The sequence below is a fragment of the Nyctibius grandis genome, chromosome 1, assembly GCF_013368605.1.
Source record: "Nyctibius grandis isolate bNycGra1 chromosome 1, bNycGra1.pri, whole genome shotgun sequence".
Classification (NCBI taxonomy): Eukaryota; Metazoa; Chordata; class Aves; order Nyctibiiformes; family Nyctibiidae; genus Nyctibius; species Nyctibius grandis.
The window spans coordinates 37,338,986-37,365,471 of record NC_090658.1 but is presented as its reverse complement, the minus strand read 5'-3'; the positions used below and the strand labels follow the sequence as shown (position 1 = coordinate 37,365,471).

The 26,486-nt window shown below is 39.2% G+C and overlaps 3 protein-coding genes across 14 annotated transcripts in view; 1 reads left to right on the top strand and 2 right to left on the bottom strand.

Annotated features, from left to right (window-relative positions):
* Window positions 1–7,675, bottom strand: part of HEATR5B (HEAT repeat containing 5B) — a 64,670-nt gene extending 56,995 nt beyond the window's left edge. For 3 of the 4 annotated variants that reach the window (XM_068399028.1, XM_068399037.1, XM_068399047.1), the window contains exons 1-6: window positions 7,590–7,675; window positions 4,732–4,900; window positions 3,978–4,189; window positions 2,198–2,306; window positions 1,060–1,209; window positions 353–524 (exon numbers count right to left, since the gene is read on the bottom strand). In XM_068399028.1, coding sequence (XP_068255129.1) covers window positions 353–524; window positions 1,060–1,209; window positions 2,198–2,306; window positions 3,978–4,189; window positions 4,732–4,857 — 769 coding nt within the window. In that variant the 5' untranslated portion in view covers window positions 4,858–4,900; window positions 7,590–7,675. Of the gene's footprint in view, window positions 1–352; window positions 525–1,059; window positions 1,210–2,197; window positions 2,307–3,895; window positions 3,950–3,977; window positions 4,190–4,731; window positions 4,901–7,589 lie in introns of those variants that run through there. The other variant, XM_068399056.1, reaches the window with a different exon arrangement.
* Window positions 7,676–8,005: 330 nt separating this feature from the next.
* GPATCH11 (G-patch domain containing 11) lies at window positions 8,006–18,969 on the top strand. Of its 8 annotated transcripts, XR_011049107.1 has the most exons (11): window positions 8,052–8,347; window positions 8,433–8,511; window positions 8,604–8,830; window positions 9,701–9,742; window positions 9,822–9,942; window positions 10,468–10,558; window positions 11,731–11,835; window positions 12,653–12,734; window positions 13,289–13,374; window positions 13,930–14,053; window positions 15,447–16,794. XR_011049107.1 is itself a non-coding variant. In XM_068411687.1 (10 exons), exons 2-9 carry the CDS (start codon window positions 8,475–8,477, stop codon window positions 13,342–13,344), a joined length of 765 nt encoding a protein of 254 aa, XP_068267788.1. In that variant the 5' UTR covers window positions 8,006–8,043; window positions 8,433–8,474; the 3' UTR covers window positions 13,345–13,374; window positions 16,826–18,969. The 8 variants fall into 8 exon arrangements, 7 of the variants coding, with proteins under 7 accessions (XP_068267788.1, XP_068267770.1, XP_068267761.1 ...); XM_068411687.1 differs by lacking the exons at window positions 8,052–8,347; window positions 13,930–14,053; window positions 15,447–16,794 and adding exons at window positions 8,006–8,043; window positions 16,826–18,969 and having other exon boundaries at window positions 8,433–8,515; XM_068411669.1 differs by lacking the exons at window positions 8,052–8,347; window positions 13,930–14,053; window positions 15,447–16,794 and adding exons at window positions 8,010–8,043; window positions 16,826–18,969.
* EIF2AK2 (eukaryotic translation initiation factor 2 alpha kinase 2) overlaps window positions 13,884–26,486 on the bottom strand; it is a 30,491-nt gene continuing 17,888 nt past the window's right edge. For both annotated transcript variants that reach the window (XM_068411621.1, XM_068411613.1), the window contains exons 7-16: window positions 25,410–25,500; window positions 24,916–24,950; window positions 24,615–24,749; window positions 24,055–24,174; window positions 22,703–22,810; window positions 20,813–21,002; window positions 18,558–18,683; window positions 17,898–17,996; window positions 15,886–15,948; window positions 13,884–15,805 (exon numbers count right to left, since the gene is read on the bottom strand). In XM_068411621.1, coding sequence (XP_068267722.1) covers window positions 15,686–15,805; window positions 15,886–15,948; window positions 17,898–17,996; window positions 18,558–18,683; window positions 20,813–21,002; window positions 22,703–22,810; window positions 24,055–24,174; window positions 24,615–24,749; window positions 24,916–24,950; window positions 25,410–25,500 — 1,087 coding nt within the window. In that variant the 3' untranslated portion in view covers window positions 13,884–15,685. The remainder of the gene's footprint in view (window positions 15,806–15,885; window positions 15,949–17,897; window positions 17,997–18,557; window positions 18,684–20,812; window positions 21,003–22,702; window positions 22,811–24,054; window positions 24,175–24,614; window positions 24,750–24,915; window positions 24,951–25,409; window positions 25,501–26,486) is intronic.

The window sequence follows — 26,486 nt, the reverse complement described above, 5'->3', positions numbered from 1 at the left end:
CCAAAGTTCAAACCAATACAAGCAATGATATATTGAAACCAGACTTAGCAATTCACAACTGTCTTGCAAACATAAACCTAGCCTACATTTCAGATAAGTTTGTTTTCATGCTCAAAAAACAAGCTACTTTTCCCAGGTGACTTTTGATAGTTTGCTCTCTCTTTCTTTGTATGACTAAAACAGGAAGTCTGTACTCTTTACTCTTTCTAGGTTATAGTTTATAAAACCAAACGATCCAACTACAAGCTTCCATCTATCAGAACAACAATGATAGAAGTTGCAACACTGTCATGTAACATGGTACTGAAGGTGCAGTTTGTCCACTTGAAAATGGAATCCAGCAGGACTGTACCTGTTGCTTGTTTTGGTATCAGTGCTGTAGCCATGACCGTCCCCAAAAGCTTTGACACTGCAACTCGAACACCATAGTTTGAGTTTTCCAGAGCTTTAAAGCACAGCGTCGCAACATTCTCTAGTTCAGCTGTCCACATAAACACAGCTTCATTCTGTAATTCTAGCAGACACTGTAGGAAAAAAAGACTTGCTGAGCACCAATGGAGACCATTCTTACCTTTTATCTAAGTATCAGTGTAATTGTCAGGTTTATTCAGCACATGTTTTATTATGAATATTTTAAGAGTTAATTTCCCCTCCCTACTCTCCCATTTACCCAATAACTTAGCTGAGTAAACAATGAGAAGACTCATGGAATAGTTTAAGAAAAATAAATAGGTTAATAAAATAATAATAATAGTTTAATAAAAATAAAAAAAGGAAAGCACAACAAAAGAACTATGTTAGCAAAAGCCTCTCCCACTGAGGCTCACAGCTAATATATTCTCTCTCATATTTGTTTAGAAAGTGGGGAAAACAGTATTACTGTACCTCCATTTACATGAAATAAGTCAAATGTCTGAGCCTTCGGTATAAACTAGTAAAGACTTACCTTGCCCAAGTAATTATCAAATCTCCAATCATAAACAACAGGTCACAGTTCAACTGCAGGTAATTCACAGTCACAGCACAAGAATTTCTAGAAGTGGTGAGAAACACACCCACCTTAGCCACTGCGCACCGTACAGCCATAGATCTGTCCGTCAACAGAGATCGGGCATTCTTATAAATATCACGGTGGCAAGAAGCTGCTGCTCCTCCAAGTCCATTTAGGACTTTCTGTAAACTCATCAGAATTTCACTGCGGCCCTGAGACTGCACACATACACACACAAAAAAAAAAAATTTACGCAAAAATGCGGACACGGTACTTGTACCAAGAACCAGGTGCATAATTCTGCATTTTCCTCCTTCTGTGCAGGAATATTTTGGAAACATTTATAATACAGTACACTGAAGTCATACAACCGATACATAGCTGGTTTTAGATAGTAGTAAGCACTATACACAGTTTTACTAAACCTGCCTCAGTTGTCACATAAATTAAGATGAGCCCAGGCAATCCAACAAGTTGGCCCTAGACAAGATGCTTCTGTCCTGCCCCACCATTTATCTGCCGCAGCCTTGCGGAGAACAGGAAGCCCAGGTAGTCAACAGCTTCCTACTATACCTGCACACAGACAGGAACTTACAGTTGGAAGGCACACACATGGGAAAAAAAAAAAGAAAACAACCCACACAGGTGTGACAACACAGCTGAAGAAAACAGCTGCCAGGACAAGATCCACACAATCAGTACTCCTTCGAACTTGTCATAGATGTCAACAAAAACCCAACAGAGCTATTTGCGTCAGATCAGACCCACTGACAGCCCAGGACACATTCTCTCAATATTATGACACACTTGCTCTTTTCAGGGCACAATGTATCCTGCTTACATGCAGAGTAACATCTTTGTTGCAAAACTTATTTGTTATTCATTTTTAAACAACTGAATGCTTATTCAGGGTACACGAGCAGAAATCCTAACGCAGTAGTTAGGAATGGTACACACAACCATTTTACAATTTTAATTACTGATGCCACTACGAAGCAACTACTATAATATTCATACGACAAAACTCTCAACTCTCTGCAGTAAAAATACATGCACATGTTTAACTTGATACTAACTATGTAAGTGATTTGCATTTTTCTACGTATAGAGCAAACAACCCAGGCATTTTGACAAACCCCTTTGGAGGAAGCAGGTTTCAGTTTAAATGGAGTCAAGACCACATATATAAAATAATCTGAAACTTACCTCTGCACTTTTCAGAGACTTTAAAAGATTATTCACTGTTTCTGGAAAAGAACTACCCAGCATTCTGCCCATTTTTTCATAAAATGCTCCAACACATGCCACAGCAGCCCTATGACAAAAAGGCATTAATCAGTGTACTCTTTTTCTGTATCATATAAATGAAGACAAATACTTAAACAGAAATGTATGTTTTAATCATCAGTGATGAACAAAAATCTATATATTATCTGCTAGTTATCCTGGTTGTTTAACACTGTGCGTTTAAATCACTTTCTTGTTTACAAAAATGTAACAGAAAAGTTATTAGCTTCTAAGAACACAAATGTACTTGAATGGGTATTATTACAGGATCTACACATAAGAGTGAGAAAATCTGGAGAACATAAGCATATGCTGAAATCTCAGCAAGGCTGGCATTTTGTGTTTCAATAAACCGTCTCTGGCATTTTGTGTTCCAATAAACTGTCTCTTTTCCAAGCACCTGCAAGATAACCCCTAGCCTTTAACAGATCCTAACACATTTTTGTAGATACTGAATATTTTTTTTCAAGCCTAAGAACTTACAACACAAAAATTATGGAATAACACAAGAAAATTCATAGGCACTGTAAAAATCACCGGATCTATAAAGTTTTATACATGTTTTCCTTGCCCTGCCATTTGAGATTAGGAATATTTTAAGTAACACCATACTGCAGTTTTATACACAAATTGCTCCAGGACAGTCACAGAAGCAGCTCCTGAAAACATGCACTTTTTCATCACAAAGGAACAAGGCTTTTTTTTTTTACATTAAATTCTTGGGTAAATGACTTCTTACCAAAGCTATCTGCTACAAAGTCATTACGGCCTACACCTTAACGGGCACATCTCCTACACAAACACCAAAAACTGAAGTTTGAAATCATACAGTAAAAAAACCTTCCAGACTACCACTTGAGTAGGTAGCATAAATTTCAGAGCATGTTACAGTACAAAACCCTTCCCACTTATACAAGTTCCTTACAGAGTTGCAACAGCATCAAATAAAAGGACAGTATCTGCCCAAATGGTGACTATTTCAGATTTTATTGTTAAATCCTATTGTTATGATGACGCCTGAATGCAAGCCCAAATTAGGGTTCACTAGACACTGTGAACACATGAAGCAGTATGTGTGGAAGAGTCCTAAAAACAGTTTCAGTGGATGCTGTTTGCAGCATTAACCAAATTCCCACCAGTGAGACTGCTCCTATATATAGACTAACTGGATCACACGTAATGCCCACACACATCCAAGTGTACAGACTATGAGAAACTTGTGCTGTGTATCACAGTAGAAGAATATAAACAGGTAATGTTTGAATGGAAAAACAAAAACTTGAACATTTGGTTAAAATTCTCTCAGCACAAATAATGTTCTTGTTTGACAATCTGCAGGTTCCATCTCAAATGGGGTACCTGAGTGCAATCACAAATAATCCCACCGGTGGAATTTCTTCGTTGCATTACTTCATCAACTGTTATCCTCTCCATGACATAAGCATGTCAAGAAACATAAGATACTCCCTTGCCCAGAGGAAAGCATCTCAGATAGCCATGTATGTGTCACCTTTGAGTCCTGCCCTCCACAATCTCAATCCTGCTGTTTTCTCTGCTATATCAAGCATACGTAAACTCCAACTAAGCACACAAAATATAAATAAACATAACATGTACCTATACAGACAGATTATTGTGTAATATCCAGGACCACTTTGCTTAAAAACCATTCCCTTTTCCAGAATAATATTAAACGTACAGTTTTGTGGGCAGGTAGGCTGTAGTATCATCTTTGCTCTTGATGATGTCATTACACTTGTCAAGCGTCTGAAAAACAGTAAATGTGTCTCCAATGCTGTAGAGAGCAGCAAGATTTTTTGCTAGTAGTTTTCGTGTAGGTGGCCCAGGGGAACTGCTGATGAGTCCTGTTAGCTGTTCTACAAGTTTCTTCTGTTTTTCCTTGACATCTGTCTGTTAATGAACCAAAAATAAATAAAATAAAAGTCATTTAATCGTGTCTTGCATCCAACACCCAGAAAAACCTCCAAGAGCGAAGTAAATCTTATACCACTCCCACTTGTATGTAATTCAGCAAATTGCTTGTCTCACAGAGGTTTGAGATACATTCAATCATAGAAGAGACGGATGTTAAATGCTCAGAATTAGCTGTTACCCTATTTTTCACTTTTTTAAAATACTTACTAAAAATACAGTAATACGTGCCTAGAGCATCTTTTAAGCCTCTTTACCATCAAGATCTGAGAGGGAAGGTTTTGCCTTCCAAACATTTACAACAATAAAGAACTCAAACCAAGCTATGTGTTATGTAACAGAGTTACGCTGACTGCCTACAATTAAACACTTAAAAGCTACAAACTAACACAGAGGTTTTCCAGGCTGAATCTGAAATCATACAGTTATCACCCAGCCATTACCTGTCAACTTTCTCTAGCACAAAATTAAAACAAATGTTTTTAGAAAGAAGGGGGAGAAAAAAAAACACATTAAATTACCTTGTTAGCAGCTACAAGCACTTTATCCAAAAATCTTAACCACTCAAAGATAAAGACTGGTCTCTTTGCTTCTGTGATTTGAGCTAATGCTTCCTCATTCAGTAACAAACTATGAGCCAGCTCCATAACTGGTTAAATTCCGATTTTATTGTAAACTTGTGTAGCAACTCTAAAATTAAAATGTAAATATTAGTATAAAGTATAGTACAACAGTACAAAGCTTTGAAAATCAAACGAGAATATGAAGAAATGTATAGATTACAGTATCATGGTTCCAGCCTGCTTAGTACTTGTCTTAGCTAAGCAGTCCCACATAAGAACTACTTATGTATTTACAACTGAGTACATCCATTAGTACTTCAGCTAAGAGAGTTGTTAATTGTATGGAGAGCACCTACAGGCAACTTCAGGGTGTTAACTCTTAGCTAAGAGAAATATACCGAAGTCCCTGTTTAAAGGAAAAAAAAACCAAACCACACAAAAGAGAGGAAGGAGTCATCGCACTGTCTCCTCCTACATAAAACAGAATAAGGATTGTCCCTAATCAAGACCCTTGACCACACTCCCAAAGCTTGGGCAGGAACCTGGCCACCTTCTCAACACCTTCAACAGACAAGGTGAGAAGGAGATGAGCCTATCGCAAGTAGAAATTTCCACCCACCACAAATTTGAGAGAGGCGGGAACAGTGACAGCATTTGTCATCACTGACCTAAGACTTCCCAGACCTCTCTGGCCTTGTTTTAAGTGCTGGACAAATAAGCCCTCTGAAACCCAGCAAGCCTTATGTGCGACAGCCTGGAATACAAGCAGCAGCCAAATGACTGCAAGTCTCCCCCAACAGGCAAAATACTACAGATCAAACACTGGAGATCCTGCTCAAACAGTGAACGGGGAGTAGAAACAAAGCACTACCAAAAGCCCACTATTGGTGTCAGCAAACACTCTGCAGGCAACTTAACCCTAGCAAACCACATTTAAACAAAATGTAGCTGTTTAATGCAGAACAGCTAGAAAAAAACAAAACTTATCTAAAAATCACTAAATTAAGTCAACCACCTTCAGCAAAAAAGAAATCCAAAAAGTGAAAAAAAAACAACCCCACAACCTGAATGCAGTGATGCTGAAACTAGGATCTTGGGCAAAACAGAAAGAGCAAAGCAACTAAGGAGTATTATGCAAGCCATCATCTTTCAACAGCTGTGCCATTCCACTTGTGCACTCAAGTGCTCACAGCTGCTTCCTCATTCATAGGCAAACCCAACAAATTCTTAAAGTCAAATGAAGTGATTTAAATTCTTTTTTTTTTTAAAAAAAAACAGTCCCCAGATTAGACAGTAGTAAAGGGTGACATATTAATACTACAACTGTATTATGGTTCTAAATTCACCTTAATGATTTAGTGCTGATGAAACTAAAGCACCACAATGTCTGTAATACTCAGCCTGTATGCTGCTCTTTGGTACTTTGCATTATGATATTTTTCGCTGCATACATCTCTAGCGACAGAGCAGCAAAGGTGGAAAAGCCACATTTGGAAGCACATACAGCCCTCCCCCGATACCTCCAAAGACAACTTCTGGCTTTTTTTTTAAGTTATAAAGAATTGAGGAGGTATTGCCTGTCAATTGCCTCAGAACACCTTTACACAAGAGCTGAGAGAAACACAATGAATGATGGCACTATGATTCTTTGTATATCATCCCAGAGATCTACACTGCTCATCACACCCACCCACCCAGCACAGCAGTACTGAATGACAGCACAGCTCCTCACTCCTTTTCCTCCCCAGATAAAAGTTTTAATTTTCCCCTGGCCTTTAGAGCCATGAACCCCTTACACACCTTCCACACATTCTTTTATCTCTTCATCTAAATTTAAGGAACACAAGCTCTGAGCTACCAAATCTGCACATACATTCAGCGGTGCCACCGAAGCACAAGGGATCAGGTACAAGAACAATTACATGAATATTCAGCTAATTGAAGACTCAGAGTCTAACACAGAGCTATGCAGGTAGGCAATCCAAAGCTCACCTACACTGGCCAAGGGTTTGCTCCAAAATTCTGTGAAAAATGCCTACCAAGTTCTAACAATTCTGGAGAGGGCTGGGTCTTACTGTGCATGTTACAAGTAATAAATATGCCATTATCTCCCACAGGATGCAAAGCAAAATCACAGAATCACAGAATGGTTGGGGTTGGAAGGGACCTCTGGAGGTCATCTAGTCCAACCCCCTGCTCAAGCAGGTTCACCTACCAAAGTCAACTAGCATCATCAAGCTATGGTGAAACATTATGGAGGTTATAAAACGTTCAGAGGTACTAGAGTCACTTTCTATTTTCCAGCTATTTTTCTATAGCCTAAATCAACTCTTTAGATCTTCACCACACATGCACTTCAGTGGGCTGAAAAAGCTGAAGAATGGGCAAGTTTAGAAGCGACACCCTCCTGAAGAACTGCATCAGGCTTTTGCACCAGGGTCCTCCTACCCGTATCGCTTACTTTCGTAAGCTGTAGCAGGTCTCCCCGTGCATCTTGCCTGGTCCAAAATCCCCTCAAGAAGCAGCGCCAGCTACACGCCAGCTCCTCAGTGAAGGAATCCTGCCAGCACACGGCCAGAAGCGCGCTGCCTTCCACACGCACACCCCCCCGCCACCTATGCACACATGCACCCCGACCCCCCACACGCAGGCAAACGCCGGCGCCTCTCCTCTCGGGGCAGACGGCGGCGCCAGGCAGCGGCGCCAAGCCGAGCCGCGGAGGGGGGGGAAGAGCGGACCCACCGGCCAGCTCCGCCGCAGCCCCCCGGGCCGGACACCGCCCGCCCACCGACACGGCGCACGCGTCACGCTCCTACCGTGCGGCGGCCGCGTCCTGCCAGCTCCGGGCTGCGCGAGGCGTGACAACGCGGCCGCGGACCCCGAGGGGCGGGACAGGGACACGGGCTGGCACGCTCGGCTGCACGCGCCCCCTCACCCGCCGCCCCCGCGCCGCCCCGGCCCGCGCAGCGAGGCGCCCCCCGCCGCAGGGCCGTCACCGGCGGGCTTGGCTGCTCTAACCCCCACCGTGTCTCGGCCCGGCTGGCTGGTAGGGAGGGAGGGAGGGAGGGAGGGAACGGGCGGGGCAGAGAGGGAGCACACAGGCAGCTTTGCCCCCAGGGCCCGGCGCCGGCCCCGACGCACCTCGGCAGCGCGGAGGCACCTGCGGCCCCTCAGCAGGAAGCGGCAGGCGCGCAGGCGCCCGGAGGCGGGGCGGGGGAGCGGCGGCGCGCAGGCGCCGCGAGAACGCCGGGCCGGGCGGAGCGGAGGCGGGTGGGTGCGGGGGTTCGCTCAGCTGCCCTCGCCGCATCGCTGCGGCTTTGCGGGCGCCTTGGCAGCGGGCGAAGGCTTCCGGGGGCTGAGAGGCGTCGCGACCACCGGGGGTCGGCGGTAGTGGAGCCCGCACAAACGCGCGGTGGGCGTGAAGCCTGGGGCGGGTGCCCCGGGGGAGGGAGCGGGCGGCCCGGCCCGGCCCGGCCCGGCCCGGCCTGGCGTTCCGCGGGTTCACGTGTTCCCGTCCGTCAGCGCCGTACCCCGTCAGGCTCCGGCCGCGTACCGAGCGCGGCAGACCTGAGTGGTAAGGTTTTTTTTGCGAGTTCTGCATTTCAGGTGAGGTGCAGGGAAAGAAAACGCGTGATAAAGCGTATTGGTGGTGTTCATAGGCGAGGGGCGGAACAGGGCGTGCGTGCTGAACATGGAGGAAGATGAAGAGGAAGACTACATGTCTGATTTATTTATTCAGTAAGTAGGTGTCTCTTTTTTTCCCTCTTAAGCGATTGAGAATATGTAAAAAAAAAGAAGTGCTAATATTTACTGGAATTATTAACTCTTAGGCAGGATGTAAGGCCAGGCTTGCCCATGGTGAGGCGGATGAAGGAGGCTATTCAGAAAGAAGAGAAGCAAAAAGAAGCCAATGAGAAGAACAGACAAAAGAGTATAAAAGAAGAAGAAAAAGAGAGACGTGACTTGGTATTGAAAAGTGCATTGGGCAATGAGAACAAAGGCTTTGCTTTGCTCCAGAAGATGGGCTACAAGAGCGGACAGGCCCTTGGCAAAAGCGGTAAGCTTGTTGCTGTCTGGAAGTGTGTGCCTGTATTCAGGTGTACCTTTACATTTTACAGGCTGTAGCTGGCACTTCATTTGTAGATACGGTCAATAAACGTCTCTCTGGGAGCCCTAGCATTAGTGAACTGTGAATGCGTTGTGGCAAAACAAAAGATGAGAGCAAGTCTCTAAAAACTGAAATAAAAATGGTGTGGGCTGTTGAGAGATGCGAGGGAAGCAGCAGTACTTGCTGCTCAGTAAATGCAGTTCCATATGTGCATGCTTACAGGAATTGCGTTAAGGATGTTTTGATAGTCTTCCAAAAAAGTCAACCTCTCTCTTTGAATTTGTAGTTGGATTCTGAAGAAGAAGTAGTATACACTGGCCTACCCTTATGAAGACTTAATAGATGAAGTAAAATCAGTAAAACAAAGCATCAGCAACTGCCCTGCCAGTTCAGTGTGTCTCTAGCAGACAATCAGCAAATGAACTGGCCCAAACAGATTCTTGTTATTCTTCATCTTTGTCAGGTTGTGAGATTCTAGAATGAAAAATGCTACAGAAGGCTGTAACAAAGCAGTCTTAATCACAGGTATGTTATTAAGGGTTAGGGCTACTCATTTTCTTTCAGTTGAGTAGTGTCCTGAAAAAAGTATATAGCAATCCAGCAGACAAGCCAAGAAGGAGAGGGAGTTCGAGTTCAGCTGGGTCATTTGTAATGCACTGAATGTACACTGATTTGGGATTTCTCAACTTCCAAGCAACAAAATCACAAGAAAACGTAGATATTTAATGGCAAAAGCAGCTTGTGTGCTTGAATATACTGCACAAATCATAGCTTGAGAAAGACCTGATTTCTTAAATTGACTTTTTTTTCCCCTCACAGGAGAAGGTATTGTTGAACCTATTCCTCTGAACATAAAAACAGGTTTGTGATACTTCCTAATTTACTTAGTTGGGTATCAGAGCTTCTCAGCTGCTTACGTTCATCTTTTGAACTTACATAGGCAGAAGTGGGCTTGGTCACGAGGAATTAAAAAAGCGAAAAGCTGAAGAAAAACTGGAAAACTATAGACAAAAACTCGGTATGAAAAAACAAGCAAATGAACAAGCCGCAGATCAGTTCAGGTAAAATAATGTAACTGCAAACAATATATGTACTAACTTTTCTCAGGTCATTTGCAACTTTTTAGATTAGAGAACCATCATTTTTAATGTAAGGCCCACAGATAATCCTGAGCAATGTTGCTACAATGGTTTTAAAAAATCGGGGTAAATTTGTTTAGGCTTTATTGGCTTTATGTTCTCCTGATTTACTTACATGTGGAGAAGGGAAGTCTAGGGAAGGCTGTATCTTCTGCAGATGTTTAGTGAACCACTTTTTTCATGTCTTATGAAAACCTGGTGAAGAAACAGTGTTCAGTGTAGTGTAATTAAAAAAAAGCACTGTCTTGAAGGTATCATTCCCAAGAAATACATGTGTGCTCCTGCAGACACAATGTCAGAAGGGCTTCTTAACTTCAACGTTGTCCTGGTCTGAGAGAATTAGTCGGGCTAGAATCTTAGATTTTCTATTTTAGAAAAGCTATCGACTATAATGCATCTCACTGTTTGTCTACTTGCTTCTGTTATCTATCTACTTTTTCTTAACAGAATAAGATTCAAGAACAAACAAGAAGAACGTAAGATGGAAGGGGACCTCCGAAAAAGCCAGAGGGCCTGCCAGCAATTAGATATGCAAAAAGTGAGACGTATTTTTGGGGGTTGAAAGGAAGGCTTATAGGTTAGAGATACAGGCTACAAACAAAGTAGTGATTCAGTTCTTGCAAGTTCTCTAAAATTGTGGGATAACGAGCCTGAAGTCTTGATGTTTGGCAACACTTAAGTCCCTTAAGATATTTCAAAGTATGTGTTTTCACCATGAAGATATTTGAAGGTGTGCACCAACCTCATGGTAACTTATGTGAGGACCCGTGTTAATTTGCATCATCAGAGCTCACCTGGTTTTGCTCCTGCATTCTTGTGGTTACTTTTGAGCTGTTTGTTTGCATATCTTTCAGTAGCCAATGTCAGGCCATCCTAAATGAAGGTGCTGTTTGCCTCAAGTGAGGGAGCAGCATCATCACAGAATGGTTGATGTTGGACAGGACTCTGGAGGTCATCTTGTCCAACCCTCCTGCTCAAGCAGGGTCATCTAAAGCAGGTTGTCCAGGACCACGTTCAGCCAGCTCTTGGGTATCCCCAAGGATGGGGATCATCATTGAGGGAATCAGCAGATTCACCAAAGAAGCATTTAAACAAAAAACAAGCCCAAAACAAAGTACCTTCCACCTGCAAGGAATAACACGGGTAATAGCAGTGAACTACCGTAAATTTTTGCCACTTGAAAACTTAAAGTATTTTTCTTTTCACTATTAACCTGTTAGAGGTTAATACCACCCCGCAAGTTCTGCTGAGATTGTTTGATACTCCTTAGTCTGCTTCAAACGAAATCGGCTGGATTCACTTAGATCATCTTTGCTGACTCTTCTTTAAAGTTACCTGAGGTGGATTAGGAAGCACTGTGTGATCTCTTGATAAAATAATTTGGGGCAGCATGTCTTCAACTGATAAAAAAGGGTATCTGTTCACAGCCTTGGTGTGAGATTATGTTGCTGCGTGGCCTTACACATACTGAACATAGATGGAATAGAACTTAATGTTAGCATGCATTTACTTGTTTTAAGAAAAGTGAATAATCCTTTGTGTGGATCACTGTACTTAGTTTCCCATTGCAGCTTTTGTAATTCTTGGATATACTATACAGGAAAGTTTTAAAACCTAACATCTCACCTGCTAGAAATTATTTTTGTCCAGCATCTTACAAGAAAACCTACAAAGGCAGATAATTTTCATTTAATTCCTTCATTATTTAAGGATATTGATGTTCCCAAGGAGACCTGGTATTGGCTAGAACCTGAAGAGGAAGACAACAAGGATGAGGAAGATAAGGAAGATGAATGCACAAGCTCAGACTTAAGTGTAAGCTCTGCAACTAAATTAATGGTGTGATTCAGAATTAAATTTAATATTCCTTTAAAAACTATGTATGTATACATACATACATGTATAAAGGATATACGTGTACATGTAATTTTCTAAGCCATAGTGAATGGCCTCTTTGCAACCTTAGAGCAGTGATTTTTATAGCAGTTACACAATAGAATATAAAACATTAAACGACTGATTTATTGCTCATCTGTTTTGAAGTTCATCTTTAGAAAAAGTAGTCTAGAAATTAAATTCTAAAAATTTTTGTCTTAGCCAACATATGCAAGATCACGTATGTGATCAAAGTTATTTGCTTTTGAGTTTTAATTTTGGATGCCTCATCTCATGTCTTAGGCTGAATTTTAGAATCACTAAGTAATATCTGAAAATGCTTCACAGATTATCTCAAGATGGAAACTGGAAATTCACATTTTTTGAGAATTAGATTACACAGCTGTTGTTAGCCTTACGTGTTTGTTTTGCAGAGATGATTATGTGTGAAAAATGCCACGAAAAATATCAAATACTTGAAATAAGGTAGCTAGGTAATATTTTTAGCTCTCTCTTCAGTGCAGGTTTCTTAGCCGGAAAGAAAGATGAGCAAACAACAGCCATTAACTTTCCAGAGATCCTGAACTCCTGTGCCATATGGTATAAATTTGGGAAACTTCATGCCTTGCTGAGCCACAGTATTGTGTAGCTTTTCCATAGTAAAAGGTTAAACAATCTATTTTAGCAAAGCTAGTAGCTCAAACTGCTTTATGTCACATGAGCCCCAGATCGTTGCGTTATCTGTACGTATCTCTAGGTATCAGAAAAGCTACACATCCTGACTGCCTATTTGAGAGAAGAACACTTTTATTGCATTTGGTGTGGAACAACCTATGAAGGTGAGAGTAAACCTGTCTTGTTAGTGTTCTACTTTGCTTATGCAGCTAGACTCAAATAGTACAATACATAATATATCCTTTATGTTTCTCTTACTGCAGTCTTTTAAATCTACATAGAAAATTTTCCTTCCAGGCTGCTGGTTTTTGCACAAAGCTTTGTATGTTTTGATTATAAGCTCATTTTTAGATGTTGTTTTGATTATAGGCCATTTTTTTTCACCTAAAAAAAACCCCAACCAACCATACTGGCATTTATTTGAATTAGTATTCATACTAATTTTGTTTTGAGAAAACAAAATTCAGATATTAAAACTAGTACCATAAAAAGCTGCAAAAGCTTGCAGGTGTTTCTGTAATAGAACACTATCCAGTTTCACTGCACCAAAGAGGGTAGAATTTTGTGTTCACTGTTGTAAAACAAAGTTAATAACTTGCAAACCTTCCTGAATTCTATTTAATCTGCTTTACATGGATTCTTCAAATAATTCTAGCAACTTTTTTTTTTCCCCTCCTCTGAGCTGGAATTACTCACTTTCTCTCTGCTTATCCTGTAGACTCTGAAGATTTATCTTCAAACTGCCCTGGAGACAGCGCTGCAGATCATGACTAAAGCCTTTCTAAAAGAAGGAGTCCTAGATAAGTATGTATAGTTCATACTATCTTTTAGAAGGTTTGGAGCTATGCAATACCGAAGAATTCACACCAAAGTATGCAGAAGAATAGTTATGTTAACGGGTTAAACTCACATTTCTGAAGCATCTTACAGGTTTTCTGCTTGATGCACAATTTAATAGGAATTAAAACTTTGCATTTATAATTGAACTACCGTAATTGAGAGGCAGGTTAAGTCTTCCACAGTCTTTGGTTATGCCCTGCCCAGCTGAACAATATCAGCTAATAATAAAATTCAAGTTTGAGTAAGGGAATAAATATTGGCTAGTTACTCTATTGTATAATGTGTTAGGCAGGTTTTTTTCGTCTTTACGCAGATGGCTAAACATCAGACTTTTTTCCTTACTATCTTAGACCTGGTGGGGAAAAAAAAACTTGTGAAACATTACAGTGACATTATTTGAACCAATATTCTGTTATATGTAAAGGTGCATATTTTGCATAACTAAATAGTACAACATCATGTTGTTGGGGTTTTTTTATTTATATAAAAAATACATTCTAATAGACCTTTTATTTTTAGGGAACAGCAGTTGCTACTGTAAACAGTCACTAATAGAAAGGTACTGCTGAAGTATACAAATACTGCGGAAAAAAAAGTATCAAAAACTACTGGGACAAGCTCAATATTACTTAACAGTAAGAAGGTAACGGTATTATGGGTGCTTTGTCCAAGAACTGTGGAGGATATTCAGCCAAAGTTCGTAACATATCAATTTTCATATTACAAGAGTAGTTTTATGGGTGAAAGGGAAGAGGAAGTGGAACTAGTATCCGGATATAATTTCTCCTAGATCTTGACCACTGAAAAGAAATACTAATTAGTCCAGAATAGTGAAATGCTCTATGCATTTGTGATTCCTGATATGGAGAAAAACAACAACTTCAAGCCTTACAAAAGGATGTAAAATCAGATTCTTATTTAGCAACAAATACTTGCAGCACATCAGCAATAATTCCCATAAGAATATAAAAATTACTGTGCATTCATTTATATTATTCCTTTTAACCAAGCACCCACTTTTAATCCATTTAACATTTCAGAAAAAGCATATAGTACTTTACTACACATCATACGTATTTTTCTGCTCAGAAATCTCTGTTCATATGCCTTTATGGAGGTATGTGGGCTCCACGGCAGTGAATAGTTTGACAAGATACAGCTGAAAGACAAGCATCTGAAGGACTAATGTGCCTGCCTTTTCTCCCTGCTCCCCACCAGCACACACACAATTCTTCCAGACCAGGGAGGTCTGAACTCTTTGAAGTATATAACTAAAGAATAACAAGCAAACTGCTGTTACGTTTTGTGGGGCTGACAGTTAAGGGCATCTGAGGTATTCTAGACACTTGTTAAGGGTTAGGCATGCCTCAGTATTACAATAAGGGATTAAAACCTAGCAGTATGAAGAGAATGTTTAAGGTGCTCTCTCAGCACAGGATTTAAAATGATTACTACTGAGGAAATTCTGGAGATTTCCTATATTAACAGCACCTTAAGTATTCCTTTAAGATAAAAAAAAACCCTAAAGTTTTCAAAAGTTTAGAAAAAAATCTAAACTAGATTTCCTAGAAGGTGAATGCTTAACATTTAAATTCTCAGGGAATGCTTACTTTAAAAGTATGTGTTTTTAAATTCTAGAGCACTGAAGGTGCTAGGTGTTCAACAGGTGTGTAGAGATAAGAAAGTTCACCTTCTTTCAGAACTGAAATTCAGTGAATAACAACTCACACCTATTCCTAGTATCTTTTCTACCAAAATTACTCTTGGTATTAATGAGAGTGTTCTAGTAATTATTATAAACATCACTGAACAAATCAGAAAGGTTTGAGTCACATATCACAAGACAGCACTTCTTCCATGGAAAGCAATAGATAACCTCAACTGATAATGGAGGCAGCACATGTTAAGAGCATGCATACGGGGATTTGCCACAGGCCAGTTAGTACCACATCAGCTTAATCTTCTAGGAGACAAGGACTAGGTTCCTGTACTTATTGTACAATATAGTTCAGCTCATCCACAACCTGTGTTTCCAGGTAAAAGTCGGAAGTGCTTGCTTGCAGAAGTACGCTGTCTTGGTCTGCAGATGATGGGCGTGAGTGGTGATGTGACCCTTTTGGCTGATGAGCTCCTCAATGGCAGGAAGGCAAAACACCAAGGAAAAGACATACCCTAAGTCTTAATGTTGTTTCTAACATTTACTGTTATTTCCTTAGTTTCAACAGACATCAAACTCTGGACTTAAACACACTCTGAAAGTCTTTTAAAAGAGCAGTTACTGAGTGCAAGTTTTATATGAGTTGCCTTTATCAACAGACTTTAAAAAGTCAAGTATTTCAGACGCAGAGTATCTTCCTGAAGGGTCTCTTGAAAGCATCTTTTTGATTATGGGTGCCTGCAAAAAGAAATGAAATGTCAATAAATTATTTTTATGACTACATAAAGTAACTGAAATAACGTATTAAAATCCCATACCTGTGCTGGAAATCGTTTGGTGAAGTTCTTTGAAAGTTCACCTTCTCTAGCATCATCCCATACCTGAAATTCATAGAGAACAGTTTCAGTATATTTTCATTGATTATATTTTGCATCTCACTTTGACCCATATAATTTACTGAAGTAATTAGGAAAATACAAATCTACAAAAAAGGTAAGGCTTCAAAAAGAAAGTAGCTGTAAACAGTTTGGCAGTTTTTCCCATTTAGTTGTACTTTGTTTTGGTTTTATGGTCTTTTCATCAACTGTTGTCCCTTTTTAAGCTTAAAAGCTTCACAGTCTACAATGATGTGTTTGTTTCAGCAATCCTCTCTATTTCAGAACCATTATCCTTTTTTCCTTAATTTAAAAGTAGTGGTTTTATATCCTCTTACCACATTTAAAAAAAGTGCAAGACAACTAAATTTCCTATTTTGGATATTATTGTTTGCAAGCCAAGCAGGGGTGTTTCCTCCCTTTTACCTTGTTCAGTACCACACACTTATTTCTATGTCACTGCAGAAAATGCTATGTGGAGTTCAAAGCAGCTAACACAGAGGACTTCTAATTATATGCTTTCAGAAACTCTGGGTAACAACTATTTTTTTCCAGATGATGTCGTTTTCTGAGTAAACAGAGCAGTCCACTTAATGAACTTTCCTGTTAACTAGTATAGTATGTGCCTGAAGATGACAGTCATATTCTTGCATGCTTAGCTATGCCTCCTGAATCAGCAGCTAGTCTCATGGAGGCTATAGCCTGGCTTAGAAAGCCCTTGTAACCAGTATCCAGTAAAACAACAACTCCCATGAACTTCAAGCTTTTTCCCTACTCTTCAGTAGTAGCTTTAGGCCTGTGACCCTACCTGCTGGTGATCATCAGCTAAACCAGTTACTCAGCTCATAATCATCAGCTTTGCTTTTGCATTATGTTCTTTCAGCAGGGCTTGCCAGTACTACACAACAGAGTTTCTCCTGCTCCATTAAGTGAAATTATTTTTTAAGCTGATGGAGCCACTGAAGACCATCCTAGGACTTTCCATCCACATGACTTCCCCACCTGCCTACAACACAAGATCTTCATGCTTTAAGGAAACAAGACTAAATAATTGGTCTTGCCCTTTTGACTGTAAGCACCGTGGGACTGTGGACACACTTGCACAGTCAGATGTGAGCAGGAACAAGATGTCTTAGAAAATACGACAAGGTAGCTAAACAGAGCCAAGGTGAACCTGCGAGTCAAGCAGACACATTGGTGTGGTTTTCTCATACTGGCAAAAGGACCAGGCTAACTGTTGAGGAGCTTCTGGGTCCAACCATGTACATATATCTTCTTACAATTACTTCAGACAAGATACAGAGCAGCTACATCGCTGTCCTACAAATATGTAGGTTTGAGCATGCGAGCCGTCACACTAATCAATGTGCAAAGCACCAAGAAAAAGCAGAAGACACAGAAAAGAGACCTTTTCAAAAAAAGCTTAAGTAACACTGGTTTTCTTTTTGGAGTAGGATCTTTTTCAATTAAGGCTACATATTCCAGATCACTTTTGTTTTAATTTTGGAAAACTGCAAGTGTTTTGGCTTGATAGAAACTTTGTTCTTGCTCCACTGTGCAGTGAAGACAAGAGTGTGGCAGAGACAAAACTCTCCCATTCATAATTCCTATTTTCTAAAATTAGAAAAATATTCCCTTCAAGTATTCTGATCAAACAAAAAGATTTATCAGAAACTTGAAATATTTTTTGCTAGACATTATTCTTTAGCATGCTCAGGCTTTAATGTGTATGTCAGTAGGATGTAAGTGAAATAAAACCAGTAATATTTCTTTACTTCAGTTATTACATTTCAACCGAGGTATGAGGACTTACGGGCCTTACAGAAATGAATCAAGGGGAAAATGTAAATAGAGACAGTACTCTAGATATACAGATTCCTTCTAGCATGCAATCAGCATGCAATACCAGCAGCAAAGCAAAACAATGACAGACTTTCTTTTTAAAGATCACATACCAAACTTTTCTCATGACGACAACCGAATGCTGAAAGGATTTCAAACCAAATTAATCCCAGTGCATAAATATCTACTTCCTTTCCATATTTGTCTCCGAACTACAAAGATTAGAACAAGAATATAGGCATCAAATCCAACTGGACAGCACTTCTTAAAGCAAAATTTGAAGTCAGTAAAGATTACCACCCCCAGGCTCCAAGGACTGGCCCTACTTGATCTTCGTATTGTTTGTTAACCCTTTTGCTACAGACCTGTTAAATAGTGACTATTATATCACATTAAACACACTGAAATTAAGACTTCTGCAGATCTATACAGATAAGGCATGCCAATATCTCTCTGTCACAAGTAATGAAACAAATAGAAGGACGCAAATGCCACAGTTAACAGAGGTCCTAAATTCAAATTGAACTACATGGCTGGCAGCCTAGTTTTGCAAGAGCATTCCTTAGAGCACACAGTGTCCGACCCTGTAGGTTAGCCCAGCAAAATAAAATCACCCCACTTGCTTTCTCCAGAATACAATTATCCCTGTATACAGTCATACCAGGGAACTTCAGGCAACTTGGTTTAGTACTGAGATTAGGATTGAGAACATCCAATGCTGAGTTTATAATGCATATCTAGTTACAAAGACACTAATATAGCAGGATAATTACCTGTTCTGGTGCCATATATGATTTTGTTCCTCTGTTCTCAGTCAGAGTCCCATATGCCACAGAAGTTACAAGACCGAAGTCGCCTATTTTTATTTTATCTTCACGTGATATGAATATATTCTGAGGCTATATATATATTTAAAAAAAAAAAATCACCATATGACCAAGGTTTATCGTCAAACATAATCAGCCACAGAAGTGATCCCCATAAAATTTGATAATTGTTCACAGAAGTGAGCATTAAGAAACTGATGGGGTGGGAAAGAGGAAAAAGTTCAATTAATTTTTAAAAACACAAACTAAATTGACAGTAGTACATGGCACAGTAACTGCAACATTTTCTTCCACTAGCTCAGTCATAACTGTATCATGCTTTAATGCTCTTCAAATAAATTGTGCATATAACATTTCATATCCATAAGTGCTTTTTAGTCTTCAGTCCTAGCCTTGAGATTTGATACACTTGGGCAAAGCATGTAGGCTCACATGGAATTCCACTCAAATCATAGTTTCTCCTAGGCACGGCAGGATTGTCTGTACTAAGTCAGTTGCAGAGTTAGGGCTTACTACAGGCATTTCACAGTAACACTTCTAAGGTTCCATTGAACTTCCCATTTTTGAGTTCAACAAAGTCATAAGCAACTAAAAATATAATTATATATGCTTGGATGGTGTTTCCCAAAGAAGATAAACTATGTTTCTGATAGCCTCATGCTATCTTTTACTCAAAGAAGCTCCAGTGGACTGTAAGGTCAAATATTTAACAGGAAGAGATCTTTGTGTCAAGAATGCCCAATGCAGTTCTGTTCGTTTGACCATGTCCACACACATTTAATACAGTACCTATACCTGGCTACACTATTTGAAGACTCTGTTCATACCAGGCACAAATGGGATTCATCTCATCTTGAACCTATCCTGAAGCTTTGATTCTGGGACACGGAAATCTCAGATGGCCAAGCATCTAAGTTGACAGGAGATCAAAGTGGGGAGAAAAGTTCCTAAATTCAAATGCAGACAGGCAAGTTAGCAATAGGACCTGGAAGCAGCTTACAGCTAGATGCCATGGATAAGGGACTGGGGCAGCAGATTCATAGGAATAGGGAAAAGTAGGAGATTGAGCTGAGATGAAAATAAAGTAGGACTAAAGGAGCAAGAAAATACAAAGCACATAGAGTGGGAAGAGCTAAGAATTAATGGGTGAGGAGAGCAAGCACTTATTAGGCCTCTTTTTTTCCCGGGCATCTAGGGCAAATAACAAGTGTGTATTTGTGGTTCATTCCAGTATTGTAGCAATAAGCCTGATAGAAAAGCTCTAGAAGATATGAATGTATTTGTCCATAAGACAAGATTCTATGAGTGGGCAGTGAACATGATCTGGAACTACACTGTAAATGCAAAATGCAAAAGATTTCAATCTCTGGCTCAAGAAGTCCATAAACTTCAGGTTACTGGAGGTCTTGAGAGGAAGGGAATAGGCATCAAGGACATCATCACTGTATCATCTCTCAGCTCTAAATCTCTCTAGGTGTTTGGAATTAACCACTATACGAGGAGAACAGCATCCTAGATTGACATTTAATGCGACCCACTACAGCCTTTTTTAGGAACACCACCATACTAATGACTTCTTCACAAAGCGAGTAATTTAAAACTCTCTAAGCAACATTATAGCTGGCATAGGAATCCCTGAAGGCTTGCAACTTTGTCCTTTATAATCTTTATACTGAAATCAAATCTTTTTATGATTGTGCACTTGGTAGAGCGAAATTCTATCCCAAAAAGTAGCATTCAGATATTCGTATGCATACATGATACAAAAGCAACTAGAGTATGCTATTATCACAGTATGTATGAGGATAAAATATCCCTTTACAATATGGCAAGAGCAAACTTCCTAGACTCAACTTTTCACCTCCTTTAATTATTTTATCACCAAGTAAATTTAGCATTTCTTTTTCCAGTAGGCAGTTTTGTGACCCAGTGACACATAATACACTGCAAATGCCTGTTAAAACTGATGACTACTGATGTTTTGAACTACTGCATTCTGAGATCCTCCAGTTTACCTTCTGATTTTAGGATGAAGTCCAGACAGTTCCTAAAAAAAATTAATCACTAGCAATATCAGAAGAGGCACACTACTAGGGTACATAATAGACTAAACAAAGACGGGAACAATTTAACATTTTCTGAAATTCCAGTAAGTACTATTTTTATCTTTTTTTTTTTTTTAAATTACCTATCCTATTTACCTTGAGGTCTCGATGAATTAACCCTGCAGAATGAAGGTATTTCACTCCTTCCAGTATTTGTAAAAATTTGTTTTGTGCCATCTCACGATACTTTCGGTCTTGTCTATTCTTTTCAATCCAGTTTTCCAATGTCCCTTGTTCACATAATTCCATTTGGATGAAAAGACAAACTTCTGTGTCTGACTTCTTCCTGCAAAAGAAAATTATATACCATATTGAAATTGGCAAGATACAATTCCTTGCAAGCCATCAATGATTCTCGGGCTCCTCTTCTTTAAAAAACCTTTTTTTTTAATTATTATTATTTTTGGAGTTCCCCAAAACAAAGCCTGGAAGTCCCTTGATTTTAAAAAAACATAGAAGACCAATTTGTACTCAATATAAATAAATCTATAACTGCAAACCAAAGAATCCCTGCTCAGTTGCTACATGCCCCTGAAATATTCCTAACGTTTTGCTTGTTTCTTTCTTCATGCTGAAAGTTTTCTGAGTGCTCAAATTCTCCTCCCCTCATATCTAGAGGCATGTCCTATACAGGAAGACATAGCACTGTCCTTGGCTCCCATCTTGCTCCTCTAGGAACCGCTGCAAGTCCCTGGCAGGTATTCTCTGTTCTGCTCAACAAACACAGCACTGGCCTTTCTCTCCTACCCAGAACAATCACATTCTTTCAACCTTTGTCCCTTAAAGAAGGTAGTGTGGTGACCATATTTGACATCAGTCTGCGAGTTAGAGAAACCCTTGTGAGAGCTAGAAATCTAGATGAAATATATTTGCCTGCCTGACAGCCTCACACTTTCCAGAAGAGTTCCCTTCCCATCAGCCCATATGATAGGCTGAGGCTGGAGCTGGTGAGGGGAAGGACAACAGGAAGAGCAGAAAGCATCACTTTTTCCTACTTGCACTGTGAGATATGAGTGCCCTGGGATAAAGCTGCCTGAGGCACTGAAAGAACAAGCATTAAGTGGCTGGGGATTCTCTGTAGCCTTGAGGCCAGGGCACTAAGTGGAATTCCAGGCTGGGACCTCAGCTCTGAGGACTTTTTTTTCCTCTTTTACCCAATCACTGTTCAATACAAAATGCATAAGTGATAGTGAAACTCCAACATATTAATGGTTGGGTTTTGACACAAGACTTTTTTCTCTCATTTTATTCCTCATTTACTGAGCACACTGGACAGATATCATGCCAACCATAATTTTGAAGCCATTAATATTTTATGGCTCTAGGTAAGTGTGGCAACCAGCTAGTGAAAAAAAGCTTACCACAGAAGCTTTGAAAACTTAATAACCTAATTTATGAGTGAAGCTCTCACCACTGTCTTCCCAGAAGTCTTAGTGTTGAAAGACTACCTCTAAATGAAAGAGCATTTCATTTTGTATTTCTGTTCTCAACAACCGAAACTGTTTCAGGCATCATGGTTAAAATGCTACCTTAAAGAAATAATTAAATCTATGAGAGCTACTGGCTGACCAGTACTTATTAAAAAAAGGAAACTTCTGATCAGGAATTTGGCAGCCAACTGCCAGACAATTTTTTAGTCTTTGTTGTTAATTCTAGCCCCAAATTTTGAGTCCTGCTTTCTTACACTCCTCTATAGATTCAGCAAGTTCTGTATATTAAGAGAGAGGAGCAAGATAAAGTGACATAATGTATCTGTCTTATTCATCAAGGAAAAGAAGATATAAATATACCTAATTATATATAACCTGCTGCTGAAAAGTACTGTGCCTTTTTTCCTAATACTAAGTATGTAAGTAAGTATGTAAGTATGTATGCATTTGTATTTGTATAATGAATTATACATATAATCATTAGCCTGCCTTTCTAGAACACAAAATTCACTATGGCAAACAAGTTTGTGAGTGCACACTACTATCTTGTAGTTACCTTGAGCCTGGATAAGTTACATAGTCATGCCCTCTCCAGCAACCGTAATACTGCACTATGTTTTCATGGTCAAGTCTTGCAAGTTCTTTTACTTCACGCTTTACGTTCCTATTTGGAAGGGGAAAAAAAAAAAGAAAAAAAAACCCAAATGGCATTTCCCTATAAAAATTTAATACTAAGTGAAGCAAAAGACATGCTATCAAGTAGCAGTATACAGATAGTTTTACAATAATTGAGAAAAAGAACATAATATTCTCCTTCATACAAGTTCAAAATTGTAGTTACAAATTCTGTGGGTTTTCTTTCATCTGCTCAGTTATTCAGAGTGCAAAAGTGTTTTAACCATATTAGAAATTAAAGCCCCACTCAAAAAAAGCTGAAAAAAGCAGATAGTTGCAATGTGTAATTACATTAGGTAGCCAAAGACAATGTAGCAAACACCCATGTTTTCTTTTCACCTTTATGAAGTCAGTGTAAATACTCATGAAGAACTATACTAAATTTGGCCTGCACTTGTTGTAACGTTGCCTAGTGAAGTAAGTTCAAACCCATCAGCAGACCAGCAGTCTTTATTTGGAGAATCAGTAGAATGGTTTTTTTTTTAGTATAGTTCTCAGGATTGCAATACAAATGACATAGATTTGTGAAGAACACAAGAATTAGAAGGGCAGTTACACAATGTAAGGGACAAGTATCTTCCAACAACTTGAAACTTTTTGAATAGATTATCTAAAAGAAATTCAAGTTTTTCATCTGCTGATACAATACTCCACTAGGTACTGGTTACAGAAAATCACTTTTTTAAAAAAAAAAAAAAGATAATTTTCTGTTGAGATTTATAAAGGACAAGTAACACAGTGTGAGAATAATGACTACATGGGTCAGATATAAAGCATTTTCCAATTACAAACCACAAAATGTATTACTTTTATTTTTCTCTATTTTCCCCAATTATAGTCATTACACATTACTGATATGTAAATTTTTCATGTAACCTGTCAAAAGTAACATTCCTGCTTTCAATGTTTTATTAATCAGCAAGTTTTCTTAAAACACATTTTTCAATATTAATAACTAGAGCACTACTGTGTTCAGGGAAAGCAGAACTTAACAAATCTACTTTTTTATAGCTGCAGGTGAAATTATTCCAGTGCCTGCAAAAATCAACAAAGTTGCATGCCATTTTCAGCTTCACTTAGAAATAAAGAAAACAGTTTACCAGAAAGAATGGACAATTAATAATGAAAATTGCTTAAATGCTCCTAGGATTATTAAAAAGACAAAACAAACTACTAAAATCTTGATTAAGGTTGTCCTAAAATAAAAAGCAGAAGTAAAAATACAGTACGTACTTTGTGAAGGGAACTCGTTTGACTGCACATGTTCTGTCATCAAGGTTTGCTGTGGCTTTGAAAACATTCCCAAAACCACCTTCACCAATAGGCTCTATATTTTTAAAATTCTTAAGAAAACTTAAAAAAAAAAAAAAGATATATAACTTAAGTATACCTAACATTAAATTTACAAGATATAAAAATGATCCTGACAGATCTAATACATCTGCTGAAATATCATTCTACGGGGATCACTCAACACCTATACAGGCCTAAATCATAGTCCTGAAGATTAAAAACAACAAGGGAAACTGACCCTTGAAAGGACGTAGGGTAATTACCTTCACATCTTCACACAAATGACTTTTGGTTGTAAGCATTAAATATCATTGCATGTCAGTTACTATACTATATTTGAAATTTCCAGAAAAAAAAATAGTATCTCAAATACCAAGTATCTTTGAAAGTTATTTTTACAGGAGTATTTTCCCACATTCTATTATAAATAAACAAATAAATCTAGACCACTGCATACTGTAATTGCCATACAAATCTTATTTTAAAAAAATCCTTCTTACTGTTTATTCACGGTCTGCGGACTTTTGTTCTCCTCACTGGTATTTGTGTCCAAATCTGGCAAGCTTTCATCTGAATCTGACATATTTTTTTCCTCTTCCTTTTTTCTTGCATTATCAAAATTAGCTGCCAATTTTCTTTAACAAGGATAAAAGCAAAACTTATAGTGAGCCATTTTTCTAATACGTGACAAGAGAAAAGAAATGTACCTCCCGATAGTGGCATTTCTTTGCTAGAATAGAAACACTAAAGTGGTTTGCAATATAGTTTATGGGAGATAGCAACATAGAAATAAACACATACCTTTTGGATTTCAGGGCAGAATTTTGTGCGTCTCTCTACATGAAAAAGAGAAAAAAGCCTAACTGAGACATCCCGAGTATTTTCACTGTACTTAGTTTAAAATGTGTCTGAGAATGCATCTAGGAATTGTCTATAAATGTGTTCATACCTTATATAAACAATGTAATACAAATGAAGCCATATCTTAAAATTTTTCACGTATGCTCTGCATGACATCAGCATTCTTCCCACAGAAAAATATGAGCTTAGTTTGTTTGATCCCTTTTCTTGGGAGTACTGCCCATTTGGTCAACAGTACATAAACTAGGTCCACAGTAAAGAAGTAAATGACTAATGGTTAACAGTAAGAAAGTACTGAATATTCTTAGGAAAAATGCATGTGTGTTCTAGTGATTAGTGGATAAAGGAACAAAGTGATGCTACACTCTGACAAGAAGCTTGCCCTATTTAGGGTCTAAAATGTAATTATGAGGAAGACTGTTTTCACACTATACCTGAGAAGGTGCAGGCTTTTCACATACTGCCATGTCTTTCATTTTTTCTACAAACTTTGCAAGTGAGTCTTCAAAGCAAATACTGCTGTTACTGAAAAATAGTAGACTAGTTTTAGGTGAAAGTAACACAATCATAAATAAAATGATTGCCACAAGAAAAAAAGAAGCATAAAAAAAATACACTGGTTTTCAAAGCAAAACCTGAAAAAGTGTTAACAATCATGACTGATTTAAACTACAAAGCTTTATGCTGGAAAGCTAATAAAACAACATTTTGTAATATGCTCCTCTATTTCTATGATACGATATCATGATATCTAGATATCTATATGATATATATTCTATTATGTCCTTTAATTAAATAGGTTAAATACAGATGTTTATTTCAAGGCAGTGCAGCCACCTCTAGCATTGTACGTATCACAGAATCACAGAATCACAGAATCACAGAATGTTAGGGATTGGAAGGGACCTCGAAAGATCATCTAGTCCAATCCCCCTGCCGGAGCAGGATTGCCTAGACCATATCACACAGGAACGCGTCCAGGCGGGTTTTGAATGTCTCCAGAGAAGGAGACTCCACAACCTCTCTGGGCAGCCTGTTCCAGTGTTCGGTCACCCTCACCGTAAAGAAGTTTTTCCTCATATTTAAGTGGAACCTCCTGTGTTCCAGCTTGCACCCATTGCCCCTTGTCCTGTCAAGGGATGTCACTGAGAAGAGCCTGGCTCCATCCTCATGACACTTGCCTTTTACATATTTATAAACATTAATGAGGTCACCCCTCAGTCTCCTCTTCTCTAAGCTAAAGAGACCCAGCTCCCTCGGACTCTCTCTAGCAGTTCCCTGTCCTTCTTGAACTGAGGGGCCCAGAACTGGACACAATATTCCAGATGCGGCCTCACCAGGGCAGAGTAGAGGGGAAGGAGAACCTCTCTTGACCTGCTAACCACACCCCTTCTAATACACCCCAGGATGCCATTAGCCTTCTTGGCCACAAGAGCACACTGCTGGCTCATGGTCATCCTGCTGTCCACTAGGACCCCCAGGTCCCTTTCCCCTGCGCTGGTCTCCAACAG

Excerpts from the sequence above, each read along its gene's own strand:
- GPATCH11 (XM_068411669.1), top strand. The coding sequence starts at position 8,465 with ATGGAGGAAGATGAAGAGGAAGACTACATGTCTGATTTATTTATTCA. Across the intron at positions 9,943-10,467 it reads CAAGCCGCAGATCAGTTCAG|AATAAGATTCAAGAACAAAC; the intron begins GTAAAATAATGT and ends TTTTCTTAACAG. Across the intron at positions 12,735-13,288 it reads GTGTGGAACAACCTATGAAG|ACTCTGAAGATTTATCTTCA; the intron begins GTGAGAGTAAAC and ends CTTATCCTGTAG.